Source organism: Herpailurus yagouaroundi, unplaced genomic scaffold, assembly GCF_014898765.1.
Source record: "Herpailurus yagouaroundi ecotype Mexico unplaced genomic scaffold, PumYag 219, whole genome shotgun sequence".
Taxonomy (NCBI): Eukaryota; Metazoa; Chordata; class Mammalia; order Carnivora; family Felidae; genus Herpailurus; species Herpailurus yagouaroundi.
This window is the reverse complement of record NW_024412450.1, coordinates 504,513-519,328: the sequence shown is the minus strand read 5'-3', so window position 1 is coordinate 519,328 and position 14,816 is coordinate 504,513. Positions and strand designations below refer to the sequence as shown.

General features: G+C 51.8%; 2 protein-coding genes across 4 annotated transcripts in view; one reads left to right on the top strand and one right to left on the bottom strand.

The window, feature by feature from the left end:
• Positions 1 to 14,816, top strand: part of ZSCAN31 (zinc finger and SCAN domain containing 31) — a 34,953-nt gene that overhangs the window by 10,326 nt on the left and 9,811 nt on the right. Inside the window, exons 2-3 of one of the 3 annotated variants that reach the window (XM_040457056.1) lie at positions 5,839 to 5,967; positions 6,494 to 7,530. The gene's annotated coding sequence lies outside the window, so the exon portion shown is untranslated. Of the gene's footprint in view, positions 1 to 4,894; positions 5,968 to 6,493; positions 7,531 to 14,816 lie in introns of those variants that run through there. The other 2 variants (XM_040457055.1, XM_040457057.1) reach the window with 2 other exon arrangements.
• LOC121018333 (zinc finger protein with KRAB and SCAN domains 4-like) lies at positions 1,805 to 14,729 on the bottom strand. Its single transcript, XM_040457060.1, is given in 8 exon segments — positions 1,805 to 2,779; positions 3,691 to 3,814; positions 4,817 to 4,899; positions 5,959 to 6,106; positions 7,603 to 7,873; positions 7,875 to 8,056; positions 12,902 to 12,955; positions 14,071 to 14,729. Coding segments are annotated over 8 exon segments (1,803 nt in total). The 5' UTR covers positions 14,149 to 14,729; the 3' UTR covers positions 1,805 to 1,916.

Here is a 14,816-nt window from a genome sequence, read left to right as displayed (position 1 = left end):
TTGGGCGTCCGACTTCGGCCAGGTCACGATCTCGCGGTCCGTGAGTTCGAGCCCCGCGTCGGGCTCTGGGCTGATGGCTCAGAGCCTGGAGCCTGTTTCCGATTCTGTGTCTCCCTCTCTCTCTGCCCCTCCCCCGTTCATGCTCTGTCTCTCTCTGTCCCAAAGATAAATAAACGCTGAAAAAATAAAAAATAAAAAATAAATACTACAGTTGACTCTTGAACAATGTGGGGCTTGGGAAAGCAACCCCTGTCCAGTTGAAAATCTGCACATAACTTTTGACTCCCCCAAAACTTAATTACTAATAGCTTGTTGCCCAGAAGACAAAAATAAAGTCAATTAACATGTATTTTTTGCTATATATAATTATATACTATTTTCTTACATTAAATAGAGAAAAGAAAATGTTACTAATAGTAAGGAAAAGAAAATATACTGACAGTACTGTATTTATCGAAAAAAATCTGCAAATAAGTGGACCTGTGCAGTTCAAACCACTGTTGTTCAAGGGTCACTGTTCTTCTGTAATGCTGACTTGCAAAAATTTTTCTCACAAAATTTGACTATCATGAGGGGGAAGAAAGGACAGTCTACAAAGTGTGCTTCAGAAAAGTGATAGGGTTGACTGGGTGGCTTAGTTGAGTGTCTGACTCTTGATTTCGGCTCAGGTCATGATCCCAGGGTCGTGGGATCAAACCCCTTGTTGGACTACGTGCTGAGCATGGTGCCTGCTATGTCCCTCTCCCCTGCTCACACTCTCTCTTTCTAAAATTTAAAAAAAAAATTTTTTTTTTAAATATTAAGGAAAGTAGATAGCCTCATGAATTAACTTCATGGCTAAAATTCTCATCGTGAATAATTAAGGAGATGGTACCACATTGATGACATGGAAATTAATATTTAAGACCAAGACGGTCCCACATTAATAATGGAATTTTGAAGCCTAACTAATACTTGCTTTAAATATTTGGTATGAATCTACCGACCTAAAGGAAGTTTGAACTTAGGAGGCGTAGGTCGTGACTCGGTCTATCCTTTTCGGTGGAGTGGGCTATGGGCAGGATAGTGTCTGTAGCTTTAGAGAGCACTGGGCCCAAGAGAACGAAAAGGTGAGAATCAAGATGCTGAGCATTAGAGAATTTATCATTTTATTTTGATTTGATTAATTTTCATACAGTCCGCATAGAACTATTTTCTCTGCAAAGACTAGTGATATTAAAGAATGGAATCCCAAGAGTGGCACACATTCACAGTGATTTAATGATGAAGAGCCTGTTTGAGGTATTCACATGAAAATTCCTAGTCTGGGCAAGAAATCGGATTCCTTCTATCACAGTAACCCCACACGCACCCCACTGCCAATCCTCTGATTGGCAAAAAATGCACTAGATTAACTCAGAGTCTAGAGCCTCCGAATTAGACACAAGCTCCACCAGATTTCATGAGAAGTTCCTCACAAATCTAGTTGGTATTGTGATGCAGATCTACAAAGGTCATTTCAGTGTTAAATTTAATGTTTATTAGCACCTGTGTTTAAGGCACACTGGGAGGCATAAGATGTCACAAATCTGACTGTGGAGGACCCATTATGTGGAAAATGAACAGTCACAGCAGGAGCCCCCACATCAGAGCCATCTCGCCAGGAGACGTCATCAAGTGCTGGCTGGAGGTGGTCAGCCAGTCTGGAGGCCCATTTCAGTCCAGTAGGTGAGAACAATCATTTCATGTCCTATCTCTTCCAGACAACTCTCCCAGAGCCTCCTATCAAACAAGCTGTTTCCCAGCCACCTTCTAGAATGTAGAAGACAATGCATCCCTCCAGACTCGGCCTTCTAACACAAGATGGCATGTAGCGGTCAGTAAAGCCTCAGCCCAGTTCTGTGAGGAATGAACAAATCTGGCATGTATGACGTGGCTCACTGTGATAGAACTTTCTTTCCAACATGGCTCCTCCGGTGTTGAACAAGGTATGAAGTTCGGGTGAAGCCTTTCCCACATGTGTCACACTGATAGGGTTTCTCACCAGTGTGGATTTTCTGATGTTCGATAAGGCTTCTACTCCGAGTGAAACTCCTGTCACACTCGTTACATGTGTAAGATGCGGGAGCCTCAACGTTTTCCCACCGGCTTTCCACCCTCCCCTGACTCTCCCAGGTCCCTGCACATTCACGATCCTGCACATTTTTATCGCCGTGGATCCTCTGGTGTCTGAGGAGATGTGAATTCCGCCTAAAAGCTTTGCCGCACATGTTGCACTGGTACGGCTTCTCCCCTGTGTGGATTTTGTGATGTTCAAGGAGGCTGCAACTCTGGCTGAAGGTTTTCCCACACTCCTCACACTCGTAGGGCTTCTCCCCAGTGTGGGTTCTCTGGTGTTTGATGAGGTTTGAGCTGTGACTGAACACCTTGCCACACTCCTCACACTCATAGGGTTTCTCCCCAGTGTGGACTCTCTGATGGATGACGAGGGCAGAGCTCCCGATGAAGGTCTTGCCACAGTCTTCACATTCATAGGGTTTCTCCCCGGTGTGGATTCTCCTGTGTTTAGTCAGGCCTGAACTCTGAGCAAAACTCTTTCCACATTCATGACAGTAGTGCCGCCTACTTCCTGTGGCAGTTTTCTGCTTTCTCGGGAACCTGCCCTCCTGTTCGCCAGCTTCGGTGCCTTCAGGAATCTGGGCAGTGTCTTCACGCAGGGGGCGTGGTATTCCCCCAGCCTCTTGTACTGGCCGGACCTCGTCCACAGGCAGGGCCCGGATCTCGGCCTCTGTTTCACCACCTGAAATAACAAGTGGCCACACGTGGTCAGTGATGCCCTGCCACGCAGGAAAGCTGTGACTACAGTTCCACATACGCGGGGATGAGGGTTTCCGTACAAGAACGAGGATGGGGACGAAGGGGAGAACGGGTGCTGGGGAGGAAGGAGACTGAGAACGGGCCTGGGGTCATTGGAAGCAGGGTGATGGGGGGTGGAGGAGGGTGGGCAGGACCGTGCTGGGGACACTCGCAGAGGCTCGAAGTCCTGAGGACGAAGGCAGGGCCCTGCACTGGGGCTGGACTCGAGGAGGGCTGGGCAGATGGCAGCGGTAAGCAGGCACGCGTGAGGACTTGGAAGTGTTCCGTGCGACACAAGGAGAGCAGGCACGTAGAAAGCGATCGTCGGTCAGGGACGGTCCTCTTGGCTCTTATCCCAGACGAAGACAGGGGCCCCGACACGACGGGCTTCGGTGCTGACAGATCTGAGCCAGAGCTCCTGCTGCACCATGGTCGAGCTGCACGAGCTCAGACGGGTCAGGCTGTCCCGTGTGTCCTGCACCCCGATCTCTAGCTCACTTCTCGCTCTCGCCCTACAGTCCCACGGCCCATTTCCTGAGGACACCCCAGCTCTCGTCCTGTGTCGGAACTAGCAACAGAGAGGGGACCAACGGTGACAGCCCTACTAGGAGCCAGGACTGTGCTCGGGGCTCTCCCTGCCGTGTCCCACTTAACCCGGCCAGGACGCAGCAGGAAAGGGAAGGGAGCCGGGCCGGGAGGGTGAAAGATCGGGTCACGCACGTGGTTAGTAGCTGGGTTCAGAAACGGCGGCTCTGAACGCAGACAGAATTCAGACAGCGTCTTACGGCCCAGTAGGTTCTAACCGACAAAGGAAGCCACGAAAGCCTACGACGAACCAGCCCCCGTCAGTCTTACCCGGGGAGGTCAGGCCGCCAGGGTTCTCCCGCCCTTCATCTCCGTGGAAGCTCCCCCGAGAGGAATCGAGCTGCGCCCAGCCAGAGGAGAAAGCCAGGGCCACGTCTTCCGTTTTCAGCAAGCCCTGAAACGGCACACGGGCCTCCTAGTTCCTCTTGCCCAGAGTCCCTCCCGGAGCCGGGGGCTGCGCAGAGGGGCTCAGGCGGTGAGGGGACAGTCCCTGAAGGCTCCGCAGACCAAGCCAGCGCGGCACCTAACGCTACTTCTCCCGGTCTTAAGTGACGGCTTCATCAACAAAACCACTGCGGAAGTAGAGTGACAGCACGTGAGGACAGGTGTCTCCACACAAGTGCTCCAGACACCGCTGTCTTCACACAAATACGCCAGTCGCCCGTGTCTCCACACAAATACTCCGGACGCCCGCGTCTCCACACAAATAAGCCGGACACCCTGGTCACCACGCAAATAATCCGGACACCAGGGTAGAAGGTAAAGAGATTTGTAAAACGAAGGCCACGCCACTGCAAGGACCGGAACTGACCCCCGCTAGTGATGTGGCTGATTTGTATTAACAGTTATGCAGATACACTGAAACGTGGGTCTGAAGTGAGGAAAGTCAGGGAAGCCAGTGGACACCACAGAGCCTCCAGGGCGTGAAGGACCGGGTAAGAAGTTCAATCCAGTTTAAGTACAGACTGTTGCGGTCGTGTGACTAGTTGAGACACGTGGGCATGCCGTATCCGTCCCGGCAAGCTTAGGGACCACGTGGTTACCCCCCGGTAACAGGGCAGGAAAGCAAAAGAAAACCTTCGGAACAAAAGCACCGTCGCAACAAAAGCTTCAGTTTGCTTTTGCAGAATCACCCTTACTGATGAAGAAGATCCCACTGAAGAAGGGGCTGGCCAAGGACACGGAGTAGGGGTCTGGGAAACAGCACCCAAGCTAGTCATGAAATAGGACGAGGCTCCCAACTAGGCACCAGGAAGTCAGACAGCAACAGATGACACTAGCATATCGAGAAAGTTGACATCCCATCTGGCGTTTGGCTGGAGGATGTAGACGGGGAGGGGGCGACCCTCCCAGGATGCACCCCGGTAGCGAGGGGCAGGGAGGGGCTCCGGCTCACCTGGGGCTCTGGGGGCAGCCTGGCCGCCACCACTGCGTCTCCTCTGCAGCGCCCTCCCGGGGCAAGCCCAGGACCCTGGAGAACTAGGAAGGAAAGAAGCTCTGGATGAGACGTCCCTGGCACTCAGCCTCCCTGGCCTGCGGAATCCAAGCTCAAACACTGGGCCTGGAACTTCGTACAGCGTGTGCCTTCCCAAAGGCCCGATCCCTACCCGCTCCAGTCCCAGGGCCTAGAGACCTGTGCTGTGCTCTGCCGACACACAAAATCTATGCAAAAACGGCAGGATCCTTGGAAGGGATGGTGAGTTTAAACCACATAAAACAAGCTTTTCATCTGAAGATACTCTGGGTTTTGCTTGCGAAGGGGAGAAAAGTAAGATTTCGGTTAAAATGCCTTCAGGGGTCAGTAAGGGCTTTCTGCTTTGGTTTGGAAGAACTAGAGTCAAAATAAAGCTGGAACCAGAAGGCAGAAATGGGCATCTGCTTGTACAGAACTTGCTCAGCGTCCAGAAGAACCCGAGGTCTCCCTGGAGGAGGCAAACTTTACATGGAGCACAAAACAGCTGGTTTAGCTAGAGCCCGTGTTGGAAGTCAGGACTGCGTGTTGGCCGGCGTCTCAGTGCTGTGTGTCTTGGGACACGTTCAGGGCACGTGAGAAGACACCGCAGGACATACAGCCAGTCCTGTGGAGTAAACCCTGCTATTTTCATAAGAGACCCAGGGTTGAGACATTTATACTCTAATCCGCGGTAGTCCTGTAGTCTGTGGGATATTCCGACGGGCTTTACAGAGTCTGTTCGTTTTCTTCTTGGCACTTACCACTACTGGAAGCTGTACTGTCGTGTGTATGTGCTGTCTTCCCCACTCGAATGTAAACCCCAGTGCCACCAGGAAGGACTCTGTCTCACCAGCGGCCGGTCCTCAGCACCAACCACACTGGCTACCACGTAGGAGGCATAATTACGTGTTAAATGAATGGGGAACCGATTCTTTCCAAACCACCGTTTCAAATTTCCCTTTCAGTCTCAAAGTAGAGTCCGTCAGTGATGGCCAAATAACGTCGCGGTCAGCGCCCCTATCAGATGATCGTCAGTAAAGCTGGACGAAGTCTGCAGGTTCACACGCCCAGAAGAGAACACTCACCTGTGCCTGGTAAGGCCCGTGATCCCAGAGATTCATGCTTGAGCAGAGCCCTCACCGGCTGGAACTGGGCACTCCGTGATCCGCGGGAAGGTGTCAGTGCTGCCATCTTGCAACAGATAGGCTCTTGGCCCTGGTCACCACCTGGGACCTAGAGGTTATTCATTCCTTTTCATTATTTGTCAGACATTTCTGGAGCACTTCCCATGTGCCTCAGAGTTTCCAGGGGCACGAAAAAGATTAACTCAGGTAACACAGACATCAACCTTGAGGTGGGTACCGTTACCGTGATCGTTTCACCGATGAGGAAGCGAAGGCACACAGAGTGTAAGTTTTCCCAAGGTCACCCAGGTAATAAGTGGCGGTGCTAGGATGGGCGCTCAGGCAGAGGGACCCCAGAGCCCGTGCTCTTTGCCATTACCAGGTGCTCCCACACTGTATACGTTGTGCTTTTACAAAGACTTTTGGGAACCGGTGCTGGCTCTCAAAATACTCCTATCTTATCTGGCAAGTGAGGGTAATAATTTCTCGTTTATAGGGTTTTGTTACTGGTTTTGAGAACCAAGAAAGATCACAGAATGTGAAATCACCTAACGCAGGACACACGGTCTATCCCCACTAAAAGGTGGCTTTCATGCATTTATGGGCAAATTGCACTTGTCAAGTTACTTTCTCACGTGCAGCTCAGAACTCCCCACATCTTCTGTAATGACTGAGGAGGCTGAAGCTAAGAGACTTGAAACGCCTTCACTGTGAAGGGCTCGCGGGCAGCGGGCCCCAGTGCAGACCCGGATCTCCTGGTCAGTGGTTAGGAGGCTCTGGCTGCAGTCCCCTGAAGGAACATTAACTGGTGCACAGAGGACACCACCTTAGAACAGACTGGCAAAGCAAGAAGAGGTGGGGAGATCAACCTGTTTTCCACCGGGGGTGTTCTCTAGCCTGGGATCCTTGGACTCCTCCCATGTGGTCCATGAACTTGGAATAGGAAACGAGTAGTTTTATTGTTACCAGCCTCTAAGGGAACGTGGCCTTTCCTTCTATTAGAAATTGAAGCAGCGATCATGTGGCATAAGCCACCGCACTTCGCCACCAATAGAAATTGCAGACGTTTTGGGGCGCCTGGGTGGCCCAGTTCGAGCCCCGCATCGGGCTCTGTTCTGACACCTTAGAGCCTGGATGGAGGCTGCTTTGGATTCTGTGTCTCCCTCTCTCTCTCTGCCCCTTCCCCGCTCATGCTCTGTCTCTCTCAAAAATAAACACTTAAAATTTTTTAAAAAGAAAAATTGCAGATGTTTTCACACCACATTACGGCACAACGAACAGTGTCAAAGTCACTCATGCTTCTAACGACTTTGAAACTGCACCCGGGCTATTGGGCCTGTGCCCAGGTCTTACTGATTAGTGCAACAATTTTAAAAAGCGCACGCATAACGTTGTCACTCATTTGTTTAATGCATTGCTGGCTGTATTTCAACATAATCGAGTTCTTCTGTGATCCTTCATGTATCTAAAACTTCTGTTACGAGGAGGGGCCCAGGGACTCCACCCGAGTGGCAGAGAGAGAGAGAGAGAGAAGTTCGGATGTTGACGGCACGCCCCGCCCTCGGCCCCGAGACTTGGGTTAGAAACCGGGCTCGGGGCCTCTACCTGCGGTGTCCGCGCCTCCAGCTGTCTCTGCAGGTGCTCCAGGAGCACCACCACCTCGTCCCCGCTCTCCGGGTGCTGTCCCCGCACCCAGGCCTGGAGCTCCGCGGGCAGGATGGTCAGGAATTGCTCCAGCACCAGCAGCTCCAGGATCTGCTCCTTGGTGTGTATATCCGGGCTCAGCCACTGGCGGCACAGCTCGTGGAGCCGGCGCAGCGCCTCGCGGGGCCCCTCGGCCTCAGGGTAGCGGAAGCCCCGGAAGCGCCGGCGCGAGTTCGGGACCCCGATGGGGGCTGGCGTCCCGCACGGGGGCAGAGGCCTCTCCGGCTTCCGTCGTCGCCACCAGAGGCCCCATGTGGTTCTCCTTGGGCTGGGCGTCCCAGGCTGTGCTCTCCGCCGATTCTGCAGCCATCCTGGATCTGGCCCTAGTGGGCCGCCGTGCTCCTGCAGGAGGGTCCTGCCGGTGGAAAATCACGAGTAACCAGCGACAGTGCTGGCAGCCCCCTCGCTCAGGCCCGGGGGCCCAGACATTGCCAGGGGGCAGCTGCGGTTTCTTCTAGCTGCATCCTCTGCAGCACCTGAAACCATAATCCCACAACAGGCTCCTAGGGATCCTAGGGGGTGGGCCTGAAACCCCCCACCCCCCATCTCAAGACTAGTCAGGAAAGAAACAGTGACTGCTCAGATCATCCCATTTGCAGCCTGCTCTGTGGGTGGCCTAGTTCTAAGACCCCAAGGAGTCCTGCCCAGGTCCCAGGATTTGAATATGATGATGTAGCTCGTGGCTCTCATGCCTGGACTGAGCACAAGGAACTGAATTCCACCAACTTCCACGAGCTTGTAAGCAGATCCCGCCCCAGAAACGCCCTGAATTGGCCTTGGAAGACTGTAAGATGAGGAGTCTGCTGAGCCTGCCTGGCTTCTGACCTACGGGATGGGGAATATCTGGCCATTTTAAGCAGATAGATTATGTAGATTGTCACGCAGCAGCGGAAAGTGAATACCAGCTCCTTTTCTGCCATTAAGGCCGCACATTTGGGGGAAGAGATTAGGAAAAGGCAGGCCCTGAATCAAAAGCAACTGGACTGGATTTAAGCCCTGGACACCTGCCAGTGGGGCTCCCAGTTCTCTCTGATGTTAGTCTTGCCCAAACAACAGGCATAAAACTGACCCAAATTCAGCTGAAAGGGCTTCCCTAGGCCCCTCCCAGCTTTGGGCTGGAGATCTTTAGTGTCTGTGAGAAACATCAAAGCAGTGGAAACCACCACCGTGTGCTGCAGAGTGGCTGCACCTCGTCCTTAGCAGTCCTCACCCTGCCATTCTTCCTCCCCTTCAAGCTGAACTTCTTGAAAGGAAACGTCCAGACTCCGACTGCAGTACCGGCCTCCCACTGGCCTTCGGCACACTGTCAGCAGCAAGCCACCAGCGGTGACCACTGAGAGCTCCTGCGCCAGAGGTGCGCCCCCAGCTGGCCTTTTCCATGGCTGCTTCTCAAGAAGCTGATGGCTGCTGTCCACTTCCGGAAACAGTCTCGTCCCCGATCCCGGGCCCCACTCCTGCTTTTCTCCTTCCCATTTCTTTCCAGCCCCCATTTACAGCCTGGTCAGGTGAACTCTCCCACCAGACAGCCGGGCTCATGATCTTGGCTCCACTGCTTCCTTACTGAGTGGCGGTGGCAAAGTAGTCCACATCTCTGCCTCACCTCCCCCACCGTACCAGGGATATTGTGAGCATTAGGTTTGTGCATACAGTTCTTATGACACTGCCTGGCTGGTGGTAAATAGCACGTAAATGTCAGCTAATAGCATATAGTTCACTGGCCTTTCTCCATTCTGTTCTTCACCCTTTCCTTTCTCCACATTCTTCCCCAGGACTGTCTTTAACCACCTGCAAGATTTTAACTCTCACTTCTAGGCTAAAGACTCCTAATCCCTATTCTGAACTTCCTCCCAGGCAGTTCTGGCTGGAAATCCTACAAATAAACCCAATTCAGACCATGCTGGTTTTCTTCCCCCTACTCTGCTCCTGCCCCAGTCTGGCATTCTCTAGAAACAGCAGCACCACCTGCCAGGTTTTCCCTCATCTATTCTACCCTTGGGATGTCTCCAGAGCTGTCCCTTCCTGTCTGCTCTTGCCCTTGTCCTGGCCCAGGCCCTCAGCACTGTCTCTAGCCTTTTCTGCTTTCAATGCCTCTCTTCCTCCCCACCTCCCCCCCCCCCCCAAGGGACCTCTTCTAAAATACATACTTAATCAAGTCCCTCCTCTGCCATTCCTTTTTTTTTTTTTTTTTATGTTTGTTTATTCTTGAGAGAGAGGGAGAGAGAGAATCCCAAGCAGGCTCCAGGCTCTGAGCTGTCAGCATAGAGCCTGATATGTGGCTCAAACTCACGAACAGTGAGATCATGACCTAAGCCAAAGTCGGACACTTAACCGACTGAGCCACCCAGGTGCCCCTTTCCGCTGCCATTCTTACCCAAGTAAAGCACTTGTTTCTTCTCACACCCACTACTCATCCTCTGTCCCCATGAATTGGTAAATAAACTCTGGTCCTGCAGGCTGAGAATTGCTAAATGCACCCAGCCAAGGAGCCAGTGGGGCTCAGGTAGGGCTCACCATCCAAGGCCCTCAGATGGTGTCCAGTCAACGGAGGTATCGGCTTTTCAGTGGGCACAAAGTTTGCCCAAATCTGTAGGAGGCCAGCTGCTGCCCTGACAGCTTAACGTAGTATTTGTTTCCAGGATGTCACATCTCTGCAGGCCAGCCACGCCAGCTCTGAAGCTGGAATGCCCCCTGCCTAGCACCTTTTCCACCCTCTTAGGCAGAATGAGGTCTCCTCCCCTGACACTTCCTACCTTCCTCAGGAAAACCAAACAAGAGAGCTTATGGAAAGCACACCGGAGTACTCAAATTCGTATGAAAAACAACAGTCCTTGTGCATCTTTGTTCTCTATTTAAAATTCTGCCAAACCTGATGGACTGTGAGCCTCCTGCCAACAGCTCTGTCTTTAGCTTACCCATGTTTGTATTCCTAGGTCCTGACACGTAGTAAGTGAACCGATGAACGAATGCAAAAGCATTAGAGACGAAGGGTGGCTGCTTGGCTCAGTCAGTACACCATTTGACTTTTGACCTTGGGGTTGTGAGTTCAAGCCCCCCCAAGTTGGGTGAGGAGCCTACTTTAAAAAAAAAAAGCACTAGGTAATTAGTTATTTCTGTAAACCATGGATTCTCCACTGGGACACCACTGACATTTTGGTGGGATTAACTGTGTGTCTGGGAGGCTGGGGGTGCTTCCCAGTAGAGTAGGATGTTCGGCAACCCCCCCCCACCCACTAAATGCCAGTAGCTCTGTCCACCCCCAGTTATGACAATCGAAAAAATGTCTCCAGACATTGCTGAATTTTACCTTGGGAGCTAAAGGGCCATAGTTTACAAACCCTGCATTCACAGAATGTGCTTAGTCTCAGTTTGGGAGTAACTTGGGACCAGAGGAGGACTCCCCTGGCAGGTGAGTCCGGGCAAAGCTGCCCCCAGGGAACAGAGGCAGGCACTGTAGGGAGCCAGGTGTCCCCTGGTTGGACACCAGCAGCAGAAGGGTGTGCAAACAGGCTGGGGGTCTGTGTCCCCTGCAGACAGTCCCAAGGAGGAGCCAAGGGAGGGGTGACCACTGCTCTGACACTGGGGAGTGTCAGATGTCAGGAGGGTCACAGGAGAGCCACCTCACAGGACAGCAGGCATTAACCGTAACTAGTGCCAGCGCCAGGCTGCGTAAACTCCCACTCCTCGTGGTTAGAACACGGGCATGAGGGTCACATCCCACCTCTGCCACTTGTTTGCTGAGTGACGCTGGACATGTTGCCTATTAACTTCTCGGTACCTCGGTCTCCCTGTCTCTAAAAGGGAGATAACAAAAGGGTCTACTTCGTGCAGTTACACACGTGATCTCTGTAAAGCACTGAAGAACGCTGTCTGATACACAGAAGCATTTATTGGAATAAATGGAAGAGGATGGGATTATGGATCCGTCCCCTCCAATTTTAGCACAGACAGGTAAGAAAACTCTTCCCCCACCTTTCCTGCCACTCCCCCCGCCCCATGAGTCCACTGATCCAGGAAAGGGAGAAGGGAAGAGTGGAAGGGAGAGCCCTATCAGGCTCTGCACTGACAGTGCGGGGCCTGCTTGGAATTCTCTCTTCTCTCTGCCCCTCCCCTGCTCGCTCTCTTAAAACAAATAAACATCAAAAAAAAAAAAGAGAGAGAGAGAGAGGAGGAGGGAAAGAAAAGTGTCATAGATTAAAAAGGACTGAATAGACAAATCAGCCAAATGCAAACGGTAAATTGTATTTGGACCCTATAGGGGAAAAAAATAAAACCAGCTGTAAAAAGGTCGTTTCAGGAGTGCCTGGCTGGCTCAGTCAGTAGAGCATGCAACTCTTGACCCTGGGGTTGTGAGTTTGAGCCCCACGTTAGGTGTAGAGATTACTTAAAAATAAAATCTTAGGGACGCCTGGGTGGCTCAGTCGGGTTGAGCATCCAACTTCGGCTCAGGTCATGATCTCACAGTTCATGAGTTCCAGTCCCGAGTTGGGCTCTGTGCTGACAGCTCAGAGCCTGGAGCCTGTTTCAGATTCTGTGCCTCCCTCTCTCTTCCCCTCCCCTGCTCATGCTCTGTCTCTCAAAAATAAACAATAAAAAAATAAAAATAAGAAAATAAAATCTTAAAGGACATATTTCAAACAATCAGGAAAATTTGAATACAATATTAAGGAATTACCGGCAATTTTGTTGAGTGTGATAATGCTATGATTACATTAAAAATCCTGGGGCGCCTGGGTGGTGCAGTCGGTTAAGCGTCCGACTTCAGCCAGGTCACAATCTCGCGGTCCGGGAGTTCGAGCCCCGCGTCGGGCTCTGGGCTGATGGCTCAGAGCCTGGAGCCTGTTTCCGATTCTGTGTCTCCCTCTCTCTCTGCCCCTCCCCCGTTCATGCTCTGTCTCTCTCTGTCCCCAAAATAAATAAATGTTGAAAAAAAAATCCTATTTGTGGGGCGCCTGGGTGGCGCAGTTGGTTAAGCGTCCGGCTTCAGCCAGGTCACCATCTCGCAGTCCGTGAGTTCGAGCCCCGCGTCGGGCTCTGGGCTGATGGCTCGGAGCCTGGAGCCTGTTTCCGATTCTGTGTCTCCCTCTCTCTCTGCCCCTCCCCCGTTCATGCTCTGTCTCTCTCTGTCCCAAAAATAAATAAAAACGTTGGAAAAAAAAATTAAAAAAAAAATCCTATTTGTTAGAAATTAACATTGAAGTACTGTAGTTGTATTTATGGGTGAACAGAGATGATCGCTGGGATTTTCCTTAAAGTACTGAAAGAAAGAGGGAAAAAAGGGAAGGAAGGATGGGGCAAGGGAAAGAAAGAGAGAGGAAGGAGGGGATAGAGGTATGAAAGAAAATGGCCCAAACAGGGGCTCCTGGGTGGTTCAATTGGTTAAGCTTCCGACTCTTGTTCTTGGCTCGCGTCAAGATCTCACGGTTTGCTTAAGTTTGAGCTCCCTGTCGGGCTGTGCACTGATGGTGCCGAGCCTAGTTGGGATTCTCTCTCTCCCTTTCTGCCCCTCCCCTGCTCACACTCTGTCAAAATAAACTTAAAAAAGAAAAAAGAAAATGGACGTAGATAGTAGTTGTTAAAGCTCAGTGATGGGCATACTGGGGTTCATGGTAGTGTTCTCTCTACATTGATCTAGGTTAGATATTCCCCTACCCCCCATTTAAAAATTAACATCCTACCTTCTTTTTCCTTTCCTGAGCAATACAGTCTAGAAGCATTTCGGTGGGGTCACACGAGGTGAGAGGGCCTCGGCCAGCCACCTGGGAGCCCAAGTGGTGTGAGGAGGGCGTCCCCAGAGCTAGGGGGAGGCACGTGTGGCAGGAAGATTAGCACTGATTCATCACTACCATCAATCTCACATTCCCCATCCAGGTTTCACCACCGGTGGTATTCGGGGTCTAAGCCCAAATGAACAGAGTGAGAAGGCAGTGGATTGGGGGACCTGCTAGAAACAGGAAGTGTGATCAAATAAGTAAATATCTTGAAGACGAGGAGAGCAGAATTTCTCATTATCATAGAAGAGAGTTACAAATATGGAAAAAAAATCTAGTGTAAGTCCTGTTATTAGGACTGGAGTTAAAGGTGTTGGGGTATGAACTCAGTTTCCCAAACTAATAGTAACAAGGAAACCTACAAGTAGAAACACTAAGTTACAGACAAATACATCAGGCTAGCACGTAGGGCTCTCCTGGAGGCTTGCAAACTGGAAGATCTGCAGCTCGGGGACAGGACCCGTGACCTCTAACACTGGGGTCCGAAACCTTCACTGTTAAACCATTCCTGCTCCTAGTGAATCCAGGCGCCCCGAGGAAGGGGCACTCCCAAATTTTAAAGCCTTGGGGGAGTCTCAGCATCACAACACACAACACATACCAGCTTGGGTCTTTGCTTAGGGACAGGCTCTTCTTGAGAGTATTTTATTTTCCTTTCTAAAATAGAGAAATCGTTCATCACGAAGAAAACTGACAGATGGCCCTAAAACTTAAACGTAAGAAAAGCCAAGATCACTCATGAAAGAGAACAGGCCGTCATAATGAGAAGTAACAATAGCAATGATAACAGCAAATCTTTGAATCGTTCTTACTCTGTGCCTGGTGCGTGTTACGCATCTTAACTCGCTGAAGCCTCACAACAACCCCACGACTTAGGTGATATCATTTTCCCCGGTTTACAAAGCAGTCAGGTGAGGCACAGAGAGGTCAAGGGACCGGCCAAAAGCCACAAAGCCAATACGTGGGGGATGAATCGAACCAGACGGCCCGACCGCACAGAGACTTAGGACCCGGGCACTGACCTTGTCTTCGAATGGAGCGCGACCTGGCCCCCATCGTCGCGGCGGGTGTGTGTGCGTGCGTGCGTGTGTGCGTGTGACCCGGAGTCCCGATTGCACACACTGCGAGGCTGCGGCACCTACCCGGAGGCGGGCGCTGCCTCCCCGGGGTCCCCTCGCAGGAGGAGGCGGCTCCTCGGCAACCCCAACCGGACCGGGGGAGCCGGCTCGCCGCACCCCAACAGTTCCGAAAGTAGCGCCCCCGGGGCGGGGCGGGGCTGCGGCTGCGGCTGCGCGAAGGACTTTTGGGCCTCTCTAGCCGCCGCCGGCCGCCACTCGGTGGTCCCAG